General features: G+C 36.9%; 1 protein-coding gene across 2 annotated transcripts in view; it reads right to left on the reverse strand.

Annotated features, from left to right (window-relative positions):
• The window catches only part of nfatc3a (nuclear factor of activated T cells 3a), a 70,634-nt gene that overhangs the window by 22,426 nt on the left and 21,369 nt on the right, over positions 1-26,839 (reverse strand). For both annotated transcript variants that reach the window (XM_065267918.2, XM_065267919.2), the window contains 5 exons: positions 23,097-24,270; positions 20,370-20,532; positions 5,030-5,229; positions 4,365-4,537; positions 4,114-4,254 (listed from right to left, as the gene is read on the reverse strand). In XM_065267918.2, coding sequence (XP_065123990.1) covers positions 4,114-4,254; positions 4,365-4,537; positions 5,030-5,229; positions 20,370-20,532; positions 23,097-24,270 — 1,851 coding nt within the window. The remainder of the gene's footprint in view (positions 1-4,113; positions 4,255-4,364; positions 4,538-5,029; positions 5,230-20,369; positions 20,533-23,096; positions 24,271-26,839) is intronic.

The following is a 26,839-nucleotide window of genomic DNA, read 5'->3' on the forward strand; positions in this document are numbered from 1 at the left end:
AGAGAATATAGTCAATTTATAACTAGAATTAAGTTGTACAATTTTGAGAATAAAGTCAATATATAAAAGACGTAAAATTTTGAGAATAAAGTAAATATATAGAGAGAGTAAAGTTGTAAATTTTCCAGAGTAAAGTCAATACATAATGAGAATAAAGTCATAAAAAATTCAGATAATACAGTCAATATAACGAGAAAAGTCTTACAATTTGAGAATAAAGTCAATATATAACGAGACTTAAGTCGTAAAATCCAGAGAATAAAGTCAATAAATAACTAGAATAAAGTCGTAAAATTTTGAGAATAAAGTCAATATACATGTATAGAGAAAGTAAAGTTGTAAAATTTCCAGAGTAAAGTCAATATATAATGAGAATAAAGTCGTAAAATTTCCTAAATAAAGTATATATATCGAGAATAAAGTCGCAAAATTTCCAGAATAAAATCAATATATATAACAAGAATAAATTTGTACAATTTTTAGAATAAAGTCAATATATAACGAGAGTAAAGTCATTTTTATGTTTTTTTTCTCCCATATTTTTACGTGTTTGGAGTGATCACGCAGATCTGCAAAGCAGATACCAAACTACATACCTGCCTTATTAATAAAACAATATGAGGGAGATGCACTCAGAAAGGCAATTTGAAGGAATCTCCCTCATATAAAAGGCAATATGGGGGAGATACTGTGAACAAGCAAAATTTGGTACACACCTTAATAAAACAAGCGTAACAACGAGCAGAGTATAAATGCAATGTGTACTATTAAGTTTCACATTAGGTGTGTTCTCATGAAAGCAAGAATACAAAAGCTTTACATTAAGGGCATTCCCTTATAAAACCATGAAAGAATGTGGCTTAATGCATTTACACAGTGATATTAAAACGGCAAATTCAGCAAACATTTTATTAATAAAACATTCTGTCTACAGGCAAACAGAAGATCCCAGAAAAAGAACGCAAAATGCTAAATGCCACGTTCACTTCCTTTAATGAAAACAAGAACATTTTGGGCTTTTCTGCTTGATGTACATGCTTATTAATAACAATTTTTTTAGTGTATAGTGAATTTAGTGTATTAATATAAGTGTTCTTAATGCATACAACCACATGGGGAATATGCCTAAACTGAAAATATTTATTCTGAAACCGATTCTGAGCGTATCTCCGTTATTTGCCTGTTTTATGAAAAAAGCTTGTATGTCATTTGGTATCTGCTTTGCATATCTAATTGTTCACATCACTCCAAACACGTTAATGTAAAAATATGAGTGTATTATCAAAATATTATGACTTTTTTCTTGTTATATATTGACTTTATTTTCTATCTTTTATTTATTTTTACTTTCCCATCCCAAAAACGAATAGTTATATATGGGATTATAATGACTTTAATCTCGAGATGGTTTTATTATTTTATTTTAGCTTGGCCCTAATCCTCCTTGGTACCAATGTGAGAAGTAGAAGAGTGAGAGAAAAAACACACAAAGTCAAAAAGAGAAGCAGTCTGTGGAGATCATAAACTCTCTAATGGTTTTTTTATAGTGTGTACGATTGATTTCAGCTTATACTGAGACCCAAAGGATCAACGCAAATCTATGCAGACAGAGCACTGCTGGGAGCTTATTCATTTCTTTATTTAACCAGGTTAAAAACTCATTGAGATTAAAATCTATTTTACAAAAGTCACCTGGCCAAGAAGGCAGCAACAAAAACAATTTAACAATAACACATCTCAAAAATCAACACAACAACATCTTGCCAGAAGATAAACCACATCATTTGTTAAAAATAACAAATTTAATGGTGGATGCATGAATGGTTTTAGACTGTTTTCTAAATTATTTCAAGCAGAAGAAGCATTTTACCTAAAACCTTTTTTTCCTAGATGCCGAGGAACATTAAGATGTAACAAATTACTGGAACAGAGTTTGTAGCATTTATATTTGAAAAGCTGAGAGATAAGTAAAACGAGGTTAAACCACAAACAGATAAAAAAATAACAAATTAAAACTTCTTATTCTTAAGTAGCCTTGTCATACTAAGTGCAATGATGTGTTCGATAACTAGTATGCATCTTTTAGGGGTGAATAACGTAACAAGTGTACCTTTTGAAGACTCTTCCACAGTGACAGCTGTTAATGCATTGTTTTGAAAAGTATTGCAATCTGTATTAAATAATTGGTTTTATAAACTGTAGTTGCAAATGTTGATAAAACAAAACAACACTGAAAAGTGCTGTATGAAAATTATGGATTCTCTCCCAATTTATTAAGAATAGGTTTTTAATGCAGAATATTACAAGCACTATCAAATAGTTTTTTTCAGGAGAAAAGAAAAAGGCGAGACACCATATTAGCCAACGAACGATCAGCAGCCGTCCTGCAGACGCAGCAGTTGCGCTGACCTCTGAGTCATCCTAACAGCAGATGACGAGGACTATAGGTGATTTCTAGAAGATCAGTGACTCGCAGCTACACGGTCAAACATAAATCTACTCTGTGTTTGTGTGTCTACGCGGACAAGACAGAAAAACAAACGAGTTCAAATTCTTGCACATGTATATGTTTTCATAGGGTGAGCACATTGTTGATGTAGGTGTGTGCAGACGGCATCTGCGTGTATGTCAGTGTGTGTGTGTACGGAGTGAATGCAAAAGTATGTATTTGAGTGCAGTGGTGTTTGTGTGTGTGTGTGTAGGTGTGCAGGTGCGTTCATGCTGAATTGCACATACATACACGTACACACACTTGTCCCCAAAGGAGAAGGGAAATCGTGGGAGGTCAAGATGCAGATAAAGCAAAGATAAATCAATTTGGTTTGACGAAAAACAATCAAATCCTGCTCTGAAACGTGAAGTGAGAAAGCAACACTCAACCCACACAAAACAGACTATAAAATAAACGGTAAATTACATGACCCTCGTCTCTTTAACAACAAGACTGTTTTAGCCAAAACAAGACAGAGAATAAACAGAAATTTGAGGTAATCATTTACTGGATGTTTTTAGGACCTGTATACAGAATAAATGTTTTCCAATACATCACATAGAACACAAAATGCCCAATAATGCGCCATATTATCAGTTGTTGTGAATAACTGCAATGATAGATTTGACAGTATCAAAGTAAAAAAAAAAAATTAATGATTGATGTGCAAAAGTTAATCTCACAATTTTCTCTAAAATCAATCCCACTCTAGAGGGGTTTATTTTACAATAATGAATGTAAAATATTATATAAATATAATATATAAAAATATATAATTTAGCACATGGCTATACTAAATAAATAGACTAAAATACCGATTAAAGTTAAAAAAATAGTCATGTGAAAAGAAAGAGCCCCCAGTGTAATACTAGAGACTGTTGAAAGTAATAAAGGTGTTGTAGTTAGTGCTGATACTCAACGGTTTATTGTGATAAATAATTTACACAATATCATTAAGGCCATTTCTTAATACTGTAATAATTCTATATAACATACAAGCTACATTTTTTATATTTCTCTGAAATCACAGTAGCTTACTTTAAACAATATTCTAATGTACAATGCAATCCTTGCTTATTTAAAACAATATTTACTAGTCCGTGCCTCATATAATTGAGGGTGTGTAAACAAAAACTACAATGAGAAACCTTCTAATAATCTTTTTACTATGCTGATATTATATGAAACAGTTTTGCTATCTTTGTCATTTATATTTCATCAGTAAATGTTCTTTAATGAAATGCAAAATATATTTGCATATTCAGATGATCATTAATCATTTACATACAAATCCAAATAATATTTAGATATATTTAAAATGTTCCTTTAGTTTTTTTTACAACTCAGTAATTTAGTTTTTCATTAAAAAATGTATATATATTTATAATTGGTATTTAAAATCAACAAGTAAAAACATAATAAAGTTCAATCCAAGACCATGATAGTTTACTGTGAATTAAGTACTAGCAATTATGTAACATGCAAAATGAAGTGTCACATGCCTGGTTGTAGGAAAGCATCCGGGCATGTGACCACAACATGGTGCAAAATAAGCATGTAAAATAATAATATGGTGCTATGAATGCTCCTAAACCCCATTAGTAGGAAGAGTCAATTCTTACCAAGACCTTTCTCCAGAAAGATGACCTTTGACTCTGGGAAAAAGTTGGAGCCAGTGATGACCATTTCCTCTCCTCCACTCACTGTACAGCTGCTAATACTGGCCTTTTCAACCTGAGGTAACTCCTGTGCTGAGCGCTGAGCTATATAATCACATAAACACATGAGAAAATTCAATATACACATGGGATATTTTGATATGTGTCTATTCTGAGCTTTTAAGGTTGTGTGTGCTTGCAAGTATGAAACCTACAGCACTCCACTGGAATTGAAGCAGCCTGCAGCGAGATGACTTTTCCGTTGGGTTGTGGGATATGAACCCGAAAGACCACGCGGACCCGAGTGTTTTTCCGTCCAATGTCTGTCTCTCCTTTCCTCAGCTCGATGTCGGAGTTCCTCAACTTCAGGATTCCAGCACAATCAATACTGACAAACACAGTAGCACAAAACACTCATGAAGGAGATATTATCCATGATCATTTTATCATTCACACTGTGAAACACAGCTACCAGCTTACTCTTTCAAGATATGTTTATATTTTTCGTGGAGTTACTGAATGACTGATAACAGACGATGGAAGCATATTGGCATTGTTTAACAAAAAAGCTGCATATTTAAAGCTGGCATAAAAAATAAAAATCTAATCCTATTTTTTTTTCAAGATATTGATAACTTATTTTATTTTCTTGGTGTTTTTTAATCATTCAAAATCGGCGATTAATAATAAATTGTTTTTTGTAGTGATAAATGTAATATCAAACTTTACACAGACTTTAACAATGTTATGCAGGTTTGTGTGACTGTCAGGAGTGTTAGGTCTTTGATAGGTCCTTCAAAGGGAGGATATGGGTTCAGGGTGTGTGTGTGAACAGGTCTATGAGAGTTTGGATTGATGATAAATTTATTCCAGCAGGTACCTGGCAGACATGCTGTTTTCAGGAAGGAGGGGAATCTCCAGAACCTTCGTGCAGGAGATGATAATTTCCTGGCTTGCCGTAGCGACTGTTTTTCCTGTGATGCGATGAACTTGGTAGAAAGCGTGCGGCCTCAAATAGCGATCATCCGCCGTCCCGATGAACATCTGTAGATTTACAGGCTTCTCATTGTAGCCAGTGAGCTGTTGGGAGAGATTCATAATCAGCTTTTATATACATGAAAAATATAAAGGTTTTATTGTTGCATGACAAGCAGAGATACATATGACACAATATATAGTGCTTGTTCACATTCTGGTCAAATTTGGTACTATAAACACTTTTAAATCATGAAAGCTTGCTATGCTGAAACAATATGGTATATACCTCTACAGTGAGAGAGTGGAAGAGCGAGCGACCCAAAACGTGATCCCAGATATTTTTGGAAGCATTGGACATCTACCAGGTCAGAAAGGGATATTCTTCATTTAAATTACAATATTTTTCCCTTATGCTTCTCCATCAGAAAAATACTGCACATGTGCAATTACTTCCCAAATCTTCCTCTGTAAATGTTAATATCAGACGTAGCCTACTTTTTCCAAGACGAATCCAAAACACAGTTAGTGACTAAAATCCAGACGGAAACATAGACACGTTTTGAGCCACGAGAAAGGAAAAAGTATAAAAACAGAATTAAAAGAAAAAATGAGTGGGAAAAAAGTGAGAAAGGAAAACAAAATCATGAAAGACGTATTTTTTCGGCTAAAATGAAATTATACACACGACTTTAAACATCTGAAAATGGAAATGGGAAGTGAAATCCATTAAAATATGAATAATTAAAATGTAACACATCGTTCTGTGAGGTCATTAAAGCTTTTTCCAGAACAAAAAAGCTTTCACTGAAGCTTTTTCCCTCCTGCACTGTAGAAAATGATGTCAAGTGAACATATTTTAATCTTACTTTAAGTTAAGAAATTAAGCTTTTATAAATGATATCAACTTATCATAAGTCAAAACTTAAATAAGTAGAATTGCAAACCCAAGTTGTTTTAAAGTCATGCAGTGTGGTGCTGTACACCGGGGTATCTGATGCATACTTCAGCTGGTGACCGATCCACAGCGAGCCGGTATGGCAAAATCCTGCCTATGCATGTACAATATATCTGACCTGCCAAAAACTTCCTGAACAGGTGAGGAGTTCACAACTAGAGGAGAGCTTTTCCACTGACATGCATGTGTGGGTAAGTGGGTGTTACCTACTGTAGGTGGGGCACACAAGCTACCAACAATCCCTCCACTGTTGAAATGTTATGGTTGGCAAACAATATATGACTTAATGCAGTGAAAGAGAGACAGAGTAAGAAAGAGAGCAAAGGAAAAGGAAGGAAGAGAGAGTGGGAGAAACCTTTCACAGGTAATAGAAAGACCAAGCAACACTATAATGAGAAAAGCATGCGTTTACTTTACATATAAACTGACACGTCTTGACATCAGAGCCAGATATGTGTGTGAAAGGAAAAGAGAAGTAGATGGTAAGGAATTCTGAAAGAACAGAATAATAAAAATAAAAATAATATGAAAAGGCGTGCTATGTTTCGAAATACGGACTGTGCTTAAAGGCAGAACCTTTAAAGAAAATGGCATGAGTAAGAGTAGACTTTCTAAAAACTAAAAATGATTGAGCTCTTCATGGAAGCACTGCCTCATCTTTTTCTAATGATCTTCGATCAGGCACTTTTGGTTCTGGGAGCAAATAAAAAGGATGACAAAACAGAAATGAACAGCTTTTTGCAGACAGTGACCTCCTGGCACAGGGGTCAGGGATGAATATAGTGTACTCATTGTTTAAATTTATACAGTTAGGGCAGCTGGGGATTTAGGAGCAGAGGCCATGTTTATGCTGAAAGACCTGAAGAAGGTGGAGGGCTCGAATGAGATGAGCTATGACCTCACCAACATCATGTCCATGTGGGATTTATTTCAGCAGTGGGACTCCTTCTACCCTTGGTAACAGCAGCAAACTCTACTGGACAATTAATTGTCATTGTGTATGTTTGGAAGAGAAAGAGAGACAGAGAGAGAAAACAAAATGAGCCATTGCTGTGCATGTACAGTGGGCTGCCAGGTTCATGCAAGAAGTCGTAAACCATTTGGATTCCAGTTACAATAATTTTTGTAATCATTGAGATCATTTAAAGTTCTGAACAACAATACATATTTTATTTTAGTCACACACAAATTATCAATGCTTTTTCAAAAGCTATGTAGTTTAGATTAAGCTATGTGGATCAAAGCCAATTAAACAGCATACACAGCCAACAATATTTTGAATAATGTAAAATACACTTTAATTAGAGAATTCAATTAAACATAAGGTGAGACGACACTTAATTTTATTCATTAGCAATTAATTTAGCTGCAAACCCGAGTAGTCCATAGCTTAACTGAGGCAATTATAATTTTTCCTTCAGAATATCAACAATAATGAATCATGAACAGGAATTTGTATTACATGTTGTTTTCATTTTAACTTAAAGGTCACCAAAAGCTTTAATTTTAATAGAAAACTTTCAAAGAAACACTCCATCAGAATGATGCAATATACAGTACTGTGCAAAAGTCTAAGGCCACCATGCTAGAATTAGATTTGTTGTTTTTGCAATGTTATAGACCCTTTTACAGCTCACGTGATCAAATAGCCTGCGCGCGCATTTGGGCAACAGAAGTGGTGTTATTCCCCATTGGTTCTAACGTGGTAGCAACTCAGAAAGTTTATTATTACGGTTTCTCAACATCAAAATGTCCCGTTGTTGCGTTTGGTTGCACTAATATAATATACTAATATACGTATATATGTATCTGGCAACTTTATTTTTGGCCATCTGCTAACGTCTTTTATCCACTCCACTATAGTACACGGATCTGGTAGCTGTGTTGAAAATGTTAATAAAGTCAATTTTTTTAAAATAACTTACTGTTTGTGTTGCTTCACTGTTGATTCTTACGATACTTCCGTTGCCTAAATGCGCGCGCATACGCTGCCACGTCATCATTGTGTACAAACAGTAAAAGGGTCTATAGTGATCATATATAATTGTATTCTATTAAAGAGACTGAGAAACATCCAGAAAATACAGGGAATGTGTATATAGTATTATAAACTGTATAAAAATGTAAACTGATGTGTCAAGTTTTTAGGGTAAACTCCCCTTTCACTTGAGCAAGAGCAGGGAACTGCAGGATCTCTTAAACCTAAATAAAATTAAATCCTAATTTCTAATTTTAAAGAAATCAGTGTTTTTACTTAATTCTGCTCAAAAACGCTTAAGATGTGTTTAGTGCCAAGCAAGGTCACACTTAACACAGACAATGCCTAAAGAAGACATTTAGTCCTGAATTTTTAATTTTTTTGTACATATTTCCTGTATTTTTTGTTTGTATTTTAATAAAATAGATTGAAAAATAAATATGGATGGACATTAAAACTTCTAAAACAACAAGTCTGGTGGTGGTGGCCTAAGACTTTTGCACAGTATATGTAAAATCGCATGTGATACATCAAGCCATGAACATTTTATGTCTGTAATAAATTCCAAGAACATGTTTCAGCTTCAGATTTAGAAAGCATGTTTAAGCAGCTCCACAAAGAAAGACTGCAGTGCACATTTTTGTGGAAGATCTCAGTTTTTGAATGTTAAAAAGGTTTCCGCAAATTGCATTAGCTGTGGCAATTAGTCGTTACAAGTTTTAATGAATTTGGGTTTTTTATAATAACACTATTTGTTATAAGAGAACTTTTCACATTCCCATGTGTTGCTAGACCATTTTCAGGGAGGCTTTATACCTTCTGCATGTCTGCTCCAGAAAAACAGTTTAATTCAGCTGTTAATTAACAGTTGTCATCTAATAGGATTGCTAAAAATAACAGCCATATAAAAAACAACATCTGAGGTTATTTTACTCTGAATCACCTTATTACCGTTCATCAAAAAGTTTAAGGGTTTGTTAGGTAATCCTTTACTTTTTAGTGATAAATATGTGATGAACCTGTTCATACTGTAGGCAGCAATGTTTAGCATAAAGCTTTGATCTAGACACATCTGGCTCTCCATTCCATTAAATCCACAACATACAAATAAAATTCAACATGCCACTGTTACTAATATACTTACAGATCTACTTAAAGGGAAAGTTTACTCAAAAATTCGAATTCGGTCATCACTCACTTTCATGTTGTTTTAAACCTGCATGAGTTTCTTTATTCTGTTGAACAAGGAGAAAATATTTTGATAATAACGGAAAGCACATGGTTGACGTACACATTGTCTTCCATAGTATTTGTTTTTCCTACTATGGAAATCAATGTGCACCGTCAACTGTGTTGTTACCATCATTTATCAAAGTATCTTCTTTTGTATTCAACAGAATAATGAAACGCATACAGGTTTAGTAAATGACAGAATTTTCATTTTTGAGTGAACTATCTCTTTAAATCAGATGTAATGTGTGTGATTTAAAGAGCACCAATGATCCGATTCACGATTTTACATGTCTTTTAGTGTGTACTGTACGTGTGTATTAGCACATGTTAACGATATTCAAAAAGGTACAAACCCCAAAGTAAACGATGACGCAAGTTATCATCTCCAACGTAAATCTCTTTTCTTGAACTACAACAAACACACAGATTGTAGGCAACAGTTTACTTCCTGGGATTGGTGATGTAGACAAGACAGACATTATCATAATTCCTCCCGCTTGGACTCCCAGCCTGTAAGTTAACTCCTGTTAGCATTGCATGGTGCACGAATCTTTCAAACATGGTAAGGAGCGTCACATTTCCGGCTGACGTCAGATGCATTTAGGCCAATCACAATGTACAGATTAGCTGACCAATCAGGGACACAGAGCTTTCAAATATGTGCGTTTCAGGAAGAGAGTAAAATCTGGAGCTACAAAAATGTACGGTATGTGGAAAATAATTTGTTTTTAACCATAAACCACATAAACACCAAATACACAAAATAACATTGTTTTTAGCAATGAAATAGGTGCTCTTTAAACTCTTGAACCCCACACCTCTCTGGCTATTCCTCTGATACACAGATAGAGAGCTGATCCAAATCACATCTATTCACAGGCCTCTTCCATTCCCACTTTATTTCTTCTTACTAATCCCAAAGAAAAGCTTAAAAGCTTCATGCTGTGAGGAAAAAGAAAGGAAGAAACAACAACAAACAAACAAGCTGAAAATCAAGAGCAGGAGAGGCGATGTTGGCATTAGCAGCCACAGAAAACATCCTTTCATTTATCCTCTCATTAGTTCATGTCACGTCGACATACCTGATGAAATCCACAGCGTGTGTTTGTGTGAAATTTCACAAGAGGACGGTCTCTGCACTCCTGTAACCTCCTTTCCCTGACACTGGTTATATTAAACTGCTGACATTAAGAACAGTCACATGTCCCATAGCTGGAATAAAACTAACAGGGGTGAAAATAGCCTCCCTGGGTTGCCTTTCATATCGAGAACTAAATAAAGACGTCTCGTTGCGACTGTTTCTTGTTGCGCTGCTGGGCTTAAAGATTTGGTTAGATTTTAAATACACAACAAGTGCATGTACTTTAGGGTGAGTGTTTTAGTGTGGGGAAGCACGTTTTCTTGTGGTTGTATTTAAGTCTACGTGTTTTAAAAAGCACCATAAATTTCTTCCTTGAAAATCTTCCTTCCATTTTATTTTTCAGACTCTCTTTCTTTCATTACCCCTCCCTCTTTCCCCATCCCTCTCTTTCCTACCCGCTGCTGGCAAGTTGTTTCCCTATGTTGCTCTATGGTTGCTATGGTGAGGCCAGCCGGTGCATGTGTGTGCACGCACGTGTATGATGTTGTGTGTGGGTAAACCCGAGCCCCAGGGGGAGGGGCAGAGACTCAAGGTCACACACACACAAACACACACACACACACACAGTGGCCCCTGGCCTCGAAACGTGGACCCGTTTGTGCTTACTGGACACAGTGAAAGCTCTGTTCACTAATGTAATGTTTACACAACGTATGCCTGTGTGTGTGTTTATGTGTGTGTCTGTGTGAGAGAGAGAAAGAGAGGGAGAAGAATAAATACGGGCATATAGTCAGAGTGCACTCGGACCCAGGAGCCTGGGCAGTTGTTTAAATAAGGTCAGTACACGTCTCTTTCTCCCTGTCATCCACACAGAGCACAAACACAAAGACATAAACACACATATACAGTACATACTCTCTGACAGAGCTGCTGCTCACTCCAGTACTGTCTGCCTCAGATCCACATCAGATACACCCTCAGGCTACTGTACATCAAAAGCCACACACACACACACACACACACACACACACACACACACGTAAGGGTGTAAAGCCACCAGGGCTGCTATTCCAGAAAAAAAACAATTACAGCAGACCTTTATCTTTAATAACTACTAAAACACTTAGCATGCCAGCATGACTTCATCACTTCTGATCAGCACAGAAAATCAGTCACCATGAGGTCTGAGGGTCATCAACATTGTGATGTTTTTTTTCTAAAATCATGTTATCTGGAACTAATCTACTTTGCACAAAACAATAAAGCTACTATTCAAGTGAGACGCGCACTGTAATATTCCAGATTAAACACAATTACGCTCTGGACAGCATCTGTGACATGCTGTATATTACAACAGACTATTATTTGAAGTTCAATCCATTCATAGTTTGTTTTTACAAAATGAAGAACATGATTAAACATGCACTAGGATAACACCCGGCAATACAAAACCAGAAGGAACGCGTCCCATTCAGTGAGCCCTACAGTTCAGTTTTAACTGTAGTCCTTCTATTAACAATCTTTCTCCATCATCTGCTTGTTACAAGATCAAAAACAGAGACTTCAAGCCATTGTAAGCATCTGTTCTGCAAGTCTGTCCTCATACTGTGAGCAGCAGGCCAGGAGAAAGACCCAGGACATCATAAGGGACAGCTCATATGTTCACCAGCAGTTGCTACGTGAACCATGAGAGCACCGTTCATTCCGGAGGCTTCTCGTTACTGACCAGAACAATCAAGGAGGAGATCACTCTGAAATATCACGTGACTTCGACACAACTTTGTGCCATTTCAGTCCTGAGCCTTTTCTTTTATCTATTAATAATTAAACTATTTTCAAAGTCATTTGAAAATTATTACTATTGTTAACAGCTGCTTATTACTATAAATCGGGCTCGACAATAAGCCGTGCCTGATGGCCGTGGGCAAGCATGAGTGATGCTCAGGACATTTGACAGAAATTCTGTTTTTTTACTTGCACGTGTTTTAGACCTTGCCAATTTAAATATTTAAGCACAAGAAGAGATCCCAATGTGCTACTCACAGGCTGTTTGAGAAGTTAACTTGTGCACCTCCAAGCGTGCACTGGAAAAGCCACATCTCATGCTTCGCACCATTAATTACACTGATTCAAAAAGCACACAAAAACAAACCGAGTTCACGTTTTCTTATGCTTAAATGAACATTACAGTGCCCTCCATAAGTACTAGGATAATAAAGGCTAAATTGCTCTGTGTGCTGTGGAGTCAAGAAATGTCTAAACATAATTGAAAAGGTGAATTTGAGACAGAAGTACAGAATGTAACAACAGAGTCTTGCATTTGATGACTACACACATAATTCAGGATGAAAGGTTGTTGTTCTTTGTTGGTAAGGATGTGTGTTAAAAATATATATTCAAATGTTAATATATACAGTAGTGTGCAAAAGGCCTCCATGACAGAATTAGATTTGTTGTTTTTGCAATGTTATGGTGATCATATATAATTGTTTCTCAGTCTCTTTAATAAAATACATCCAGAAAATACAGGAAATGTGTATATAGTTTTAAAAACTGTATAAAAATGTAAACTGATGTGTCAAGTATTTAGGGTAAACTCCCCTTTCACTTGAGCAATTGCAGGAAACTGCAAATCCTAATTTCTAATTTTAAAGAAATTAGTCTTTACTTCATTCTGCTTAAAAACGCTTAAAGGGATAGTTCATTTTTAAATGAAAATTCTGTCATCATTTACTCGTCCTCATGTTGTTCTTAATCTGTATGAATTTCTTTTTTCTGATGAACACAAAAGAAGATATTTTAAGAAACAATGGTAAACACACAACAGTAAGTGACCATAGACTTCCATAGTAAAGGAAGTATTGTGATAAATGACTAAGAAAATGTTTTGATAAATGATGGTAAGCACACAGTTGACGGTACCCATTAAATTTCATCATTATTCCTACTATGGAAGTCTATGGTCACTTACTGTTGTGTGTTTACCATCATTTCTCAAAATATCTTCTTTTGTGTTCATCAGAAAAAAGAAATTCATACAAGTTTAGAACAACATGAGGATGAGTAAATGATGACAGAATTTTCATTTTAAAGTGAACTATCCCTTTAAAATGTGTTTAGTGCCAAGAGAGGTCACACTAAACACCAACAATGCCTAAAGGCGACATTTAGTCCTGTAAAATTAAATTTTGTTTGGACATAGTTCCTGTATTTTCGGTTTGTCTTAATAAAATAGATTGAAAAATAAATATGTATGGACATTAAAACTTCTAAAACAACAAGTCTGGTGGTGGTGGCCTTAGATTTTGCACAGTACTGTATATATATATTCATCTTACAAAAGTTTAGACAGAAAAAAACAATGCTTATAGAGGACACTGTGCATATACACAAACTTCTCAAATTGGTTTGATTATTGGTTAGGTTTGATTATTTTCATAAAGGAAGCTTTTTATTTTGTGTTTTGTTTTGTTTTACTATTATTTATATTTTGTAATTTGCATTAACATGTTTAAAATAAAATAAAATAAAATAATAATAAAAACATAGTCTGTTTTTCTTAAATAAATGTAAATGGTTCAGAAATAAAACCAATTCAAACAAAAGACATTAAAAAAAGGATCCCCAAATAAACCAGCTGCCCAAATAAACCTGCCTGTTTAAACTGTTAATAAACCAATTACTGACAAAAAAAAATGGCCCACTGACTGATTAACTTTTGTAGCTTAATAAGGATCTATCTATATTTCTTTTGTACAGTGAATACTTTTATTTGTATTTTTGTTGTATTGTATTTATTTGTGCTATTGCTCATAATTTGATTGTTTCTTATTATTTTAATAAGGCTAGTAGTTTTATTTAGGCTAGTAGTTTTTGGTGTTATAACCTTACATGGAAAGTGTTTACTTGATCATGCATCTTAAATCAATCAAGCATGTCTTTAAATGTTATGTATGCTATATCTGATCTGTGTGTGGTATACAAAATTTGGAACATGACCACTGGGCTACAGATAAAATCTTCAACTGTAGGTATTCTGAATGCCATTACCAAATCTCACAATGGCACAAATATAAACATTGGCTGTGTCTCAATCAGTTCCCTTCTTCAGTAGCCTGATCAGGGACACATTTTAATCGCTGTCTTAATTGCATAATCCTTCCAGTGCACTGGAACGTTCGTTCCCTAAAAATTCCCCAAATGCAACGCAAAAACCAGTGAGCATTGATGGTCCCCATGTTCCCCTACTGGAAATGACATGACCTTTTCTAAAGCTCTCCAACCGAAAATTGCGCAAGCCAGCTCAATAAACTGCATGAAATGCGTTTGTTTTAGTTTTAATATAAACACACATTGCTAGACAGGAAGGGACCACAATCTTCTTAATATTTAAATGTTCCTCCAAATTTATGCACAGATATGTAAAATAATTATGAAAGCATTTTAATAATATACTTTAACAAGTGTTAAAAAAATTTATTCAGAGACATATTGGTTTTGCCGGTTGTTGATGAATAACAGCTGTGAATGATCACAACGCACTTAAGCAGCCACGTCAAAGGAAAATAAGTGAACAGCGTCCCAATGTGAAGTGAGCCAGGGCCTTACCAGTGCCCGAACCTGTGTACACGATATACTGATTCAAGAGCTCGGGAACTAGGGAGCGGATTGAGACACAGCCATTATAAATTTGTGAGCCATGTATGTGTCAAATAGAAACTAACTTTGTAAAGCATGATATGATATTTACTGAACACTGCTTGTTAGTCTACTTTTTATGTCCTGCATTTTTGGGTTTATTTTCATTTCTAATTTTGAAAGTAAACTTCTACTTTTCTTTACTTGTTTTGAAAGTTGGTTTTAGCCCCTTTTAAAAGGGTATTACCCCCAACCTTTTTTACGGTAACTAACAGCAAGCCACAGATGCTGTCGACAAAGCTTAAGCTGCACCTAACCCAGAATATATTTTTTAACATCTCTCTTTTAAAAACAGCCTAATTTATTTTTCACCTTGTGTTGAACACACTAAGCCTTTTAATCCACATACGAGTCATTTTCTCTGACAATAAAATACATAAACAGATCCTATGGCAAATAAAAACACACACACACACACACACATTTAGAAAGTTTATGCCAGATGGGCTCAGAACGTGGATGTCTCCTAGCAACAGGTGTACTGAGAGAGACCTGAGCAAGGTTTGTAGGGCATTGCCTTCCTCGCATATCTCTGTACTGTGAATTAGCCCAGTCCAAACACTAGCAGTAAACACTGTCACATTGTTTTGCTGGTGTTTGTCTGGCTACCGTACACTGCAAACCTCAAACTTCTGTTTTGGCAGCTTGACTTACAATCCACTGACACATACACACGTTTCTCGTATTTTCACCGTATGCTTTCTCTCTCTCACATCTTACGTATTAACTGGAGTGATAAAGTGCTGGTGTGTGTGTTTCTAGTTGTAAGAATAGGTTGTTTATGCCCCTTTCATGCAAATTCCATGACCTTCCCTCAACTCAACCTTATGACCTTGCTGTGTTTGATCCACCATCCGCTTAACTGACCCATTCTTTATTATACACACACACACACCAAACATTACGCAGTTCAAGAAAGTGTAGACACTGTGCCAACTGGGGCAGATTCTTTTGCTCTAGGATGAAGATTGGTACACTTCAACAAATAACAGCAAATAAGCTGCAGGTGAACAAGACAAATGCATCCAGTCACAACACCCCTACAGTATGCGCACTCTCACACACTTGCTCGCATTTACTCAAGCAAACACACGTTTTTCACATGTAACACTCTGTCTGCGGGACCACTATGAGACAAACCACCTACAGACCACCCACAAACTGTCTGATACACACTGCCCACAAAAATGCCATCTAAAAAACAATAAGATCAAATCTGATTGGCTGGCTTTATGCAAATTTAGGCAGCCTTGTGCAGGCTTTTATCAACTCACCATGATTGCAATAATGTTTAAAATGTAGTCTAACTTAAAAGTACTAAACAAGTCAATGGATTTAACAAAACTCATGTGAATATTTGAAAACTATTCAGGAGTTTCAGATGCCTAGTAGAGTAAAGTGAATACCCATATTTTGCCCCAAAAGTTATCTTTATTTCAGATCGATCCACTAAATGTCAAATTTATCTTTATTTCAGATCTATCTGATAAATGTCAAAAGTGAAGCATTTAACAGTTTCAGGAAACAAGCATGTGGGATGAGTATTATTTCTCCATCCGCTCTCTTGAAAACATGCAGAACAGCTGAAACACAACCATCCACATAGTGTGTTTACATGCATAGTCTTACACTGATTATGATTGCTTAACTTGATAATGTGTAAGGTCATGTAAACATGTAAAATGGTTTTCTTTTATCAGGAACAAGCCCATACACGGCATAACAAAAAATGATTGGCACAGGTAGTTTTTTGCTCATTACCCCGATTTTGCGTTGCATGTAAACGGCTTAACTGGCTTGAGGTATTTCTCACTAAATGTACAAAAACAAACCTTTTTTTTTAAACTATGTTTTAAGCTTTTATGCTATGTAATAAATGAGAAGCTCATATGCAAAAGCCACTTAACAGTCAATATTTGCCCAGCAGTTATAGAATTTATATGTAATAAGGCCTAATTGCGTGTAATGGATTAAAAAGAAAATAAAAGATATTACATGTCAACAAAAATGACCACTTCGTGTGATTCTTTCTCACAGAGATACATATACAGACAAATAAAAACACACCGCATCTGTGTTACAGTAGGTTACACCTGACTTACAGGTGTATAAGTCTCGGCTAATTGGCAGCATTAAGTGCTGCTGACGGCATTATGGCTCGATGAGTCTGTTCTCTGTCTCTAAGATCCAGTCACCGCAGAGAGCCCCACTCCCGGGACAGATGGAGTCTGTGGTGTCGCCCACTGACGTCACTAACAACAGATACTCCACAGTAGCAGCCTAGGGCTCCAGCAGCACTAGCACCAGGAAACATCATGGGAAACATTATGGTAAACAGCTGTTAGCTAAAAGATCTAAAGGTATGGAAGATTTTATGTGCACAGATTTTTTCCAAATTGAATTAGGTGGTTGCAGTCAAGCTATATACAATTTTAAAAAGTCAAAATGAGTGCAACCAAAGTGAACAATGCAGCTAAATCTAGCATTTGAAATATTTTGGGGCTGCAAAAATTCACATTGTGTAAAAATCACATAATTGTAAGCAGAAACTTAAGCGATTTTCACAGCAATGCAACTAAAGGATAGTAAGGTCGCTTCAATGTGAAGGCTTCTTAAAATGCAGCCTCAAATGTGTCCTTCTTTTTCCCGGGCTAAAACAGCATTAGTAATAAAACAGTTACAAAGGATATTTTTTTAAATATGCACGTTTAATATTGCGCGCCTGTATCGACTGGATATCCAAATTGGGACACAACTACTGTATAGACTGGTCAGCTGATTCTTCCTGCTGCAATCATGGGATGGCAGTACTTTGCCTGAACCTATATTTCTGTAACCAAGTCAACTATGTACACTCCTGTCTACGTTTACAGCAATGGTTTCCTAGCTAAGTATTTTTCTGTAGTGTGTGTATAATGCAGAGCAGACGTCATTGATGCGACTCAATTATGCATCCTCAGTCATAGTGTGATGGAAGTGGGGCCACAATGTTAAAGAGTTAGTCATTAATACTCTGAAGTTGTAAAGAAGGCACGCTCACACAACACTGATTCTCATGTGTATAGTGATTTGATGCATGAAAGGTTGGGAAAAACTCAAAGCGAACTATACTTAGAAATTAATTTTTGGAAATGACAACTCAATTGTGATATTTTTTTCTCTGAATCTTATCAAATTTTTTCCATACTTGACCATGAAGCAGTTTAATTCTGTTAAAATCTGACATGTTTATTTCCAGTCATTAGTTTACTTAAATTAAGCATCTGACTAAGCATGTTAATTAAGATTTTTTTCAAACCAAACTAAAATTAAAACAATTAGCTTCCAGTTTAATACATGATTTAAAAAAAATTCACAAAGAGAAATTTAATCGAAATTAAATTAGAATATTTTACAGAACAAACATATATCCACAAACTTTTATAGATTTTAATTAAAAAAAATCACATAGTATTTACATTATGGATGATATGGATTAGCATACTGTTACTGTACATGCATATGTTGTCAAATCAAATATGGCAAGATTAGTTTATAATATATACATACAAATATGTTACATATAAGCTTCTGTAAAAAAAACATCTTATTGAAAACTCCCTAACCTTCTAATGCTTTTCATATGTTTTGGTGTACTTAATGATTGAGCATGAAAACTTTTCACATTTTACCCATTTCTTAAAAAATACCCATTCTGGATTTAAGTAGAATAAAAACTAGACAAACACAGAAAACTGCAGTGTACAGTGGTTTTTTTATTATTATTTTTTATTACCATTTTCAGCTAATTATCCACAAATGTTAATTACACAGCATATTAGCTGTAAACATAAATGTAAAAAAATCTAAAGATTCGTATTAAATTTATAATGATTACATTATATTACATTTTTATTTAATATAATTCTATTTTTTTTCTGTTGTATGACTATTTTTTGCAATTCAGTAAATTTCACTTCCCGTCATTCTAATTCAACATCCTGTGGTTTTGTTTCTAAGAACAATGCTTGTATTTTATATGCATATTTAAATTTCCTATTTTTCCAATTGTAAAATATATTCTGGATCATCAAAACAGACTTTACATGATCAGCTCTCTAAACAAATATTACATATAAATATAAAACACCAGTTAAAATTCCAGTGTAATCTAATAATGCACTCACTTACAATATTATTATTATTTTTTATTATTATTATTATACATTATAATTAAAAATGAAATAATTGATTATTTAATTCTACAGTATATAGCGCAGTGTGCACATTTAAAAAACGTGCCAACAAATAACAGACTACAATAAAGAGATTTGTGTCACTCCAACATTTGGCATACTTTAATGAAATTGTGGATCGTGCTGATATGATTTGCTGAGATAATTTCCATTTTCCAAAAAACTCACAAATGCTAATCAAAAACCATTGATCAGGCAAGACACAATAGACACTTTAAAGCCAGTCACAAAAACTGATAACATATGTAACCTTACTAAGGTCTTAAACTAGAAATGATGGCCGATTAATGCCTCCCCAGATCCTAGGCTGAGTGATGTGACAGAAGTTGCAGTAATTGTGATTGTCTACTGGACCATTCAAAGCCAAAGGTTACGATTTAGAGGAAAGGCCTTTTCTTTCTTACCTGTATATTGATCTCGGTTTCAAAGTTGTGCATGTGCTTCATTATGGTCTCCACAAAAGAGGCCACTGCCTCCAAAACCATCAAATATTTATCAACAAGCTCTTTCTCTCTCAGGCTCTATAAGAGAACTAGACTCAGCAGAGTGCCAGGTAAGCTTACCTATCTGATCAGGACAACCACATGATACAGCAACACACTAATTGAGCTTCATTTTACATAAATGATGGCATCAAAACCACTGAAGCACGCAGGTAAACCACTGGGGCAAGTTGCACAGAAGCAGTCAGTACCATATAAATCTTTAATCAGATTGCTATACTGTTTACGTAGACCTAGCTGACGCCATAACACTCGCTCAACCAGTAAAAAGAATTTTTACGACCAGTAATGAGGTTACTAGGCCACACGGCAGACTCTTTCTGTGTGGTCTTTCGTCAAGTTTTGCTTCCTGTGAAGGAACGTGTGGCCTTATGCTCCGTTCCTGCTTTTTGTGGCCAGCATAATGGGTACAGAGAAATCAAGGCCATAAAATTTTCAACTATAAGCTAAACCAAGTTAAACATCATGTACAATCAGTAAAAAGGGTAGGACTGTAAAAAAAGCATGTTTGGTCAAGAATATAGAAACATAGGCAGGAGGCCTGCAAACGGCTTCTCACCTTGACAATAGGGTGTCCACCTGAAGTGGCTTTTATGGCCCCTCGGCTACCTTCTGTCTCATAATGGGCTCTGTGATGAGCTTTTGGGTGAACTTCGATCTTCAGCTCGTACTGTCCATACTGATTTGGCAAGGGCCAGTCCAGAGGAGGCAGAGATGACGCCCTGTATGTAAACCAGAAGCAACATAATCAGAGAGCAAATACACAGTGCATGGTGAACAGCACAGAATTATGAAGCTTTGTCATTTTATTTAGAAACATAGGTCCTAAATTACCTTGTTCCTTAACTTAAGACAAGGATGTTAAAATTGAGAAAAACAACTATGTAATCATTCAAATAGGATAGTTGAAGTGAACTATACTTTGAAATACATCAGTGTCATTTCTGCTCGGTTTTATTTTCTTAATTTTTTACAGCTTCCTTTACTTTTCCTGGAGGTGACATATACATGCCCTGGTCTCACAGTGACATGAAAAGTATCACCAGGAGAAACCTGAGATAGTTGAATCTGAGACCTTAGTCACCTTGTGGCTTTAAGTCTGACAACATCAAACGGCTTTATTTGGTGCCTCTGTATGCTTACCTTACAGACAGGGCAAATGAATGCACAGAACATTTGTACAAAATTAACCTTGGCTCAGTATTATGTGACCTAAGTGTAGTCCTTGCTAAAAGCCAGAAATTATCATAAAATCTTTGTAATAAACCTCAAAAAAATAAGGCTACTATCCAACAGCACTACATTGTATCATTTAATATGTTTTTGGAATGGTTTATATTTCATTAAATTTCTTTGAGGGTGGCACAAAAGGTTGCACAGTACACAGGGTGGCTGCACACTGGAAAAGTTTAACAACCACTGCCATAGTAGATTAACATTCACTGCCTGTACATTTGTTTAGTTTACTACTTAAGCAACTGAATGTCAGAGGCATCAGCTTGTTCTTAAAATATTATGTTACTTTGCTTACTGGCTGGTAACTTTATTAGGAACTGCAACATAATACATGGTACAATATGAACTTTAAATAAGGAGGCTAATCTGAATCTAGCTGATGTAGATTAAATGACGTTACCAAATCGAATATAAAAACATCTACCAGGGAAAAGATCGATCTTAAAATTTAATATCAGACATTTATATAGGATACCTAGTTTTATCTCCAAAACTTCATTGGTTGGAATATATCTTACATGTAGCCACCAAAACACAATTATGAACACAAAAGTGCATTTACATTCTTTGGCCAATGTGCATTTATGTTTTCCTGACATTACTTTGCGTTTATAAAAATGGATTAGTATATTAGTATTTAAAAAACGGTTAGTTCGAGTCCTTAATTCTTAAAAGCTGCCATGTTATATTTATGATACAATACACCAGAAATTATTGGAAATTATGTCCAATACATTAATATAGTGTAAATTATTTTATTTCCATGATACATGTCAGCCCCTCGTATTATTGCTTATAGGGTCCCCTCTTGCACCTGCAAAATCTCAACCGTAATTACCGGTACGTTAAAACCATTGCGATATTCACATTATTGCTTAGCTTGACATCCCCAGTAAAATCATAGCAAACACATCATAAATATTTGATATCGTCCAGCCTGTCGATGTGCCTTCATCTGAAAGTGTGTTATGTTTAGCTGGCTCTACCACTATACATTACAGCATTTTGCAGAGCCAATACTTTACCCACCCTGTCATGGCACACACATCTGTTAAACCAGACAAGCTTCTAGATCTTTCTGCTGCTGCTGATGGATAAAACAGCACACACACACACACACAAACACACACAGGTCCGATGGCAGACAGCAGGAGCTGTAGGATCATATAACAGGGATCAGGTATCATGTCTCTGTTGTATTAGGGTACGGCTGTAAAGATGTTAGTCAACACTGCTCCATGCTGTTTGTGCTGAAGGTTTCTTGATGTGTTTGTTAGAAAGAGTGTGAGATGGTTATGAGGGTAATTGTGTTTATTTCTTATGTGACAAGTATAGAAGCAAATGTGCTAACTATATATATTGTGGATTATTAATAGGGCCTGACAGACTTGAAGTGTGTGTGTGTGTGTGTGTGTGTGTGTGTGCTGGTGAGGTCCATAACAGAATCACTGTGGGTAGGGAAATGTTTGTGGCCCACAGCCACACGCTCTCTTTACTGATTTATGGTGATAGAGGCCAGGACACACACACACACACACACACACACACACACACACACACACACACTATCTGATACACAGATATGAAGAGCAGACACACTTTTAACCTTTTCTGATCACCAGCTCACTCAATACACATTAGTAGCTGTGTTTCAAAACCAAGTGAGCTACCTACCTAGCCAGTATCAGATTTAAATTCACATTTATGCATTTGACATGTGCTTTTATCCAATGCCACTTACAAGGCATTCAAGAATGAATGTTTTATCAGTATGTGTGTTCCCGGGGATCAAAGTTGAGCTACAGAAACTTTACTGCCAAGCAAAAATAAAAATGTAATACAAACTGTACTGTACTGTATTGCTATGCCACTATTCTGCTTCTAGGAACCTCACTTGTATTACGCAGGCATGAACCCTTGTAGTAAACGGTTTAATAAGAAGTATTACAGAACTTTACCCACATATAGTAGTAAGTACACCTTGGAAAACTAATGAACCTATAACAGCTAGTAATTCAGTATCACAGTTACTACTGAAGCAAGGGTTTACCTGAAAATGGGTGTGTGTCCTGGTTTGGGTTTGTTCCATGTGAAGTGTGATGGGACAGAGAGAAACTGTTCTCCAGGTCCGTCCTTCTTTAATCCGTGCATGCCATCCTCAACAGGAGAGTCTAGTAAGGGAGATACATTCCCAGGATCATCCATGCCAAGGTCACCCTTCGCTGGCTGGATTGCTGCTGTACAGTCCTGGGAGGTCTTCCTTGTTTTGGAGGGTATGTCGGCCTCGGAGGGACAACACTGGAAAGGTGACATACCCATCGACGGGCTTCCTATCCAGGTGTCTTCGGTCACGCTGCCCCTGGGTGAGGGACCGGGTGTTGCAGTTGGGGAGTGATGGGGTGATAAAGAGCCCAGGTAGCATATGTCAGCACTGGAATGGCGTCTTTTTCCACAGGGTGAGGTCGGGCGCGAAGAGGGACGAGAGGGTGAGCGAGGGCTCAGCCAGTTTTCATCTGTGATGCTCGTACGGGGTGAGTGGCAGGGTGATTGTCGGGGAGAGAGCGAATGGGCGTGTGAATGAGAAAGGGAGTGTGTAAAGGCGGGGTGATGATGCTGCTGCTGTTGCCATACGTCCTCCTGCGGTCCGGCCTGCGGAGAACAGCCTGGCGAGGTGAGTGGCGACCCAAGGGTAAATCGGGCCGCTGCTTCGTTCAGCTCAGATTCCACGTCATCGTACACATGAGAGATGGACTCGCACGATGACGCGTCGGAGAACCAGCTACGAGAGGATAGGCTGCTGCACGGACTCGGGCTCAGGGACGAATCCCGGTATGAGTGATCCAGAGGCAGGTACAGGTGACTGCGAGACAGGGGTCTGTCATGGTAGTCTCTGTCCGGACCCTTCGCTCTCATCTCTTCCTCACTGGTTTCCATTTCCTGCTGGCAGCTTGGAGAGATGGAGGTTATCTGGATGCTGGGACATTCAAAGGCTTTAGGTGGGCCGCTCCCTCCTCCCCCCACCCCTGTGGGTGTGTATTTAGAGTCCTGAGGCTGGTAGCTGGGCTCGTAGGCCTTGTGGTGGGCCTGCAGGGAGGGAGAGGTGGAAATGAGTTGGGCTGGGGGTGGACCTCCATGCCGTTGAAGACTGTGTGATTGGCTGACCACTGAAGGAGCCTGGCCCAAATTTAAGATGTAAAATGAGGTGTTATCATCCGGTTCTAGATCTAAAAACAAGAACAGAAAATTTAGGAAGAGAGAATAAGCATTTACAGAGTGCATAACAGAATTCCAAAATATTTTCAGCACGCTATTAGAAATACAATTTTATTTTATTAAAAAATACAGTATGTCGCAATAAATAACAAGATATTGTGAAAATGCATTTACCCTGAATGTTAATTCTTGTCTGTTCACGAGATAACAAAGACTGACCATCTGTGACAATAATGTGTGCAATGAATATTCACTGATCACAAAATGCTTAATCAAGAATAGTCATTGGTAGTTACAAGATTATTTCATTTATTACTCCACGCTTGCATCATCCGAATGAACAAAAAGCTTATTTACATATACTATCAATGATCAGAGTGGCATGATCTAGTGTGACAGTAAACGCGTGTTCGAGAAACTTCAAAAAGCCTGAGCATTCGGGAAAAGCTCGATTTCCAAGGAGGTTAAGTGAAATGATAGAGAGAACAGGTGCATACAATCAGTCATTTATAGAAACTGTAAACCACATAATAAAGTTCACAGCATAATTGCTTGCACTGTATAAATAATACATAAATAATTACTGTCATGCAGTTCAAGGTCTGTGTCTTGGTCCACTGATAAAAGGGATGAATGAGATCAGGCTATTCTCTCTGTTCACGCTCTCTCCTTTATTGGAGAGCTGTTCTGATAGCCTTGAATAGAAAAGACTGGCTGCAAACAAGCCACTGGGGAATCGGTAGATGCTACAACAATAGCAACAGGTTAACAACAGAAGCAATAAGGAACAAACAATACTGATATCTCAAAGTGAGAGAGAGAGAGAAGCGGATATAATGAGACAGGGCCGGTGGGTTAGTCAATGGGGAGGATTCTGGGTGGGGCGACAGATAAGCTCAAATTCAGAGAAGAATATCCCGCGCACATCCTTCTCAGGACGTACGAGAAAACGGGAAACAAATTTGCACATACGCACATGCTTTATCCTGTCACCACATAGAGACTGACCCTATTAATAACGGCAACTCACAGACACACAGATGGCTATTATGAACTAATACTGTATACAGACACACACCCACAGAGGATTTTTGGCTTTGCTCTATTAAAGGTTATTGATGAGCTTCCAGTGACTGGGCAGAGGCAGCCTGACAGGACCAGACAGCAGCGAGCAATGTTAAATACGATCACACTCAAACACAGTTTGGTAGGTAACAGGTTAACCGTGATTTTAAAGTCACAGAGGAAGATTGCACCCAGCCTGTGCAACCATGAACTGCCCTGATCAACCACCTAGTAGAAGTGAAGTAATGCCAGTTTTAAAACTAAGGGCGCACTCGCACTAACCAAACCAAATCCTGCCCGGGAGCGTTTGACCCCTCCCAAGCCTGGTTCGTTTGACTAGTGTGATCGCTCTGTACTGTTCTCGGGCGCAGTTTGGTAAATCACGCCCTGGCCGGCTTGCAGAGATGTCAATTGCGCGACCACTCACCTTCATCGGACTTTGTTAAAACCTTCTGATGCGCGCAACAGGGTTAGGTGAATGTCTGAGCTCGCTGCACACGCAACAGATCAACTGGGCAATATGATAAGCATGAGAGACGGCTGCGGGACATCACATCCCAAATAACTCAGAATAAAAAAAACACAGACTTAACGTTACGATGGGCTCCAGTGTTAAGAGAGTGCTTCACTTCCTGTTTTCTTCAAAACAATCGTATCCTAATGACGAAAGCGCCGCTGGGCTCGGATCACTCAAGTACAGTGTGAGGGAGTGGGGGGGGGGGGGGTCAATCGCGCTAGGGCACAGTTTGGTTTGGTTATCCCTAGTGTGAGTGCGCCCTAACAGGTTAAATACTAAGAGGGAACAACTATTTGATTACTACTGTAATTTGGAGAGGAAAGACAGAAGAGAGGACAGAGGTATTTGTGCATGTGAAGTCATGGTCATGAGTTTTATTCCCAGGGAATATACTGACCTTCAATGTAAACTTAAATCCCCCTGTAAACTTTTGCATGAACTGGACAATTCAAGAAATCACACCTATAGTAAAGGACTAAAAGAAGTCAAGAGAAGTAAAAAAAAAACAATATTGTGATTTTATAATACTCTTTTTGCTTAAGTTAAAGCATGAAATGTAAAATTAAAGTAAGTGTAAAGGACATCATTTACTGCTTCTCTCTCATTAAATCTCCTCTGACTGAATTCTTCAACTTTAATTATTCTTAGTCATTCTCTCTATCATTGCTTGCTTTTCTATTTTTATCTCTCTGTCTTCATCTTATGCTGATTGCTTCATTTAGATGCGCCACGTACCCCCTGTCATAAGACATGCCTATGCGTGACGACAGAGCTTGACAGACAGGAAGAGAGACAAACTTAACCTACATCCCACAAGACTCAACATGTCAAACCAAATGTGAACTCTGACCCCAAGGGAAAAAGAGCATGAGCGTGCACACAATCAGTTTGACTCACTTGCTCTCTCTCTCTCTCTCTCTCACTCAGCATAAGGAACAAATATGTACATACAAAATCCTTTCATACAAAACAAACCACTGTCTTGTCAGAAGATGTCA

Source organism: Paramisgurnus dabryanus, chromosome 2 (genome assembly GCF_030506205.2).
Source record: "Paramisgurnus dabryanus chromosome 2, PD_genome_1.1, whole genome shotgun sequence".
In the NCBI taxonomy this organism is placed as follows: Eukaryota; Metazoa; Chordata; class Actinopteri; order Cypriniformes; family Cobitidae; genus Paramisgurnus; species Paramisgurnus dabryanus.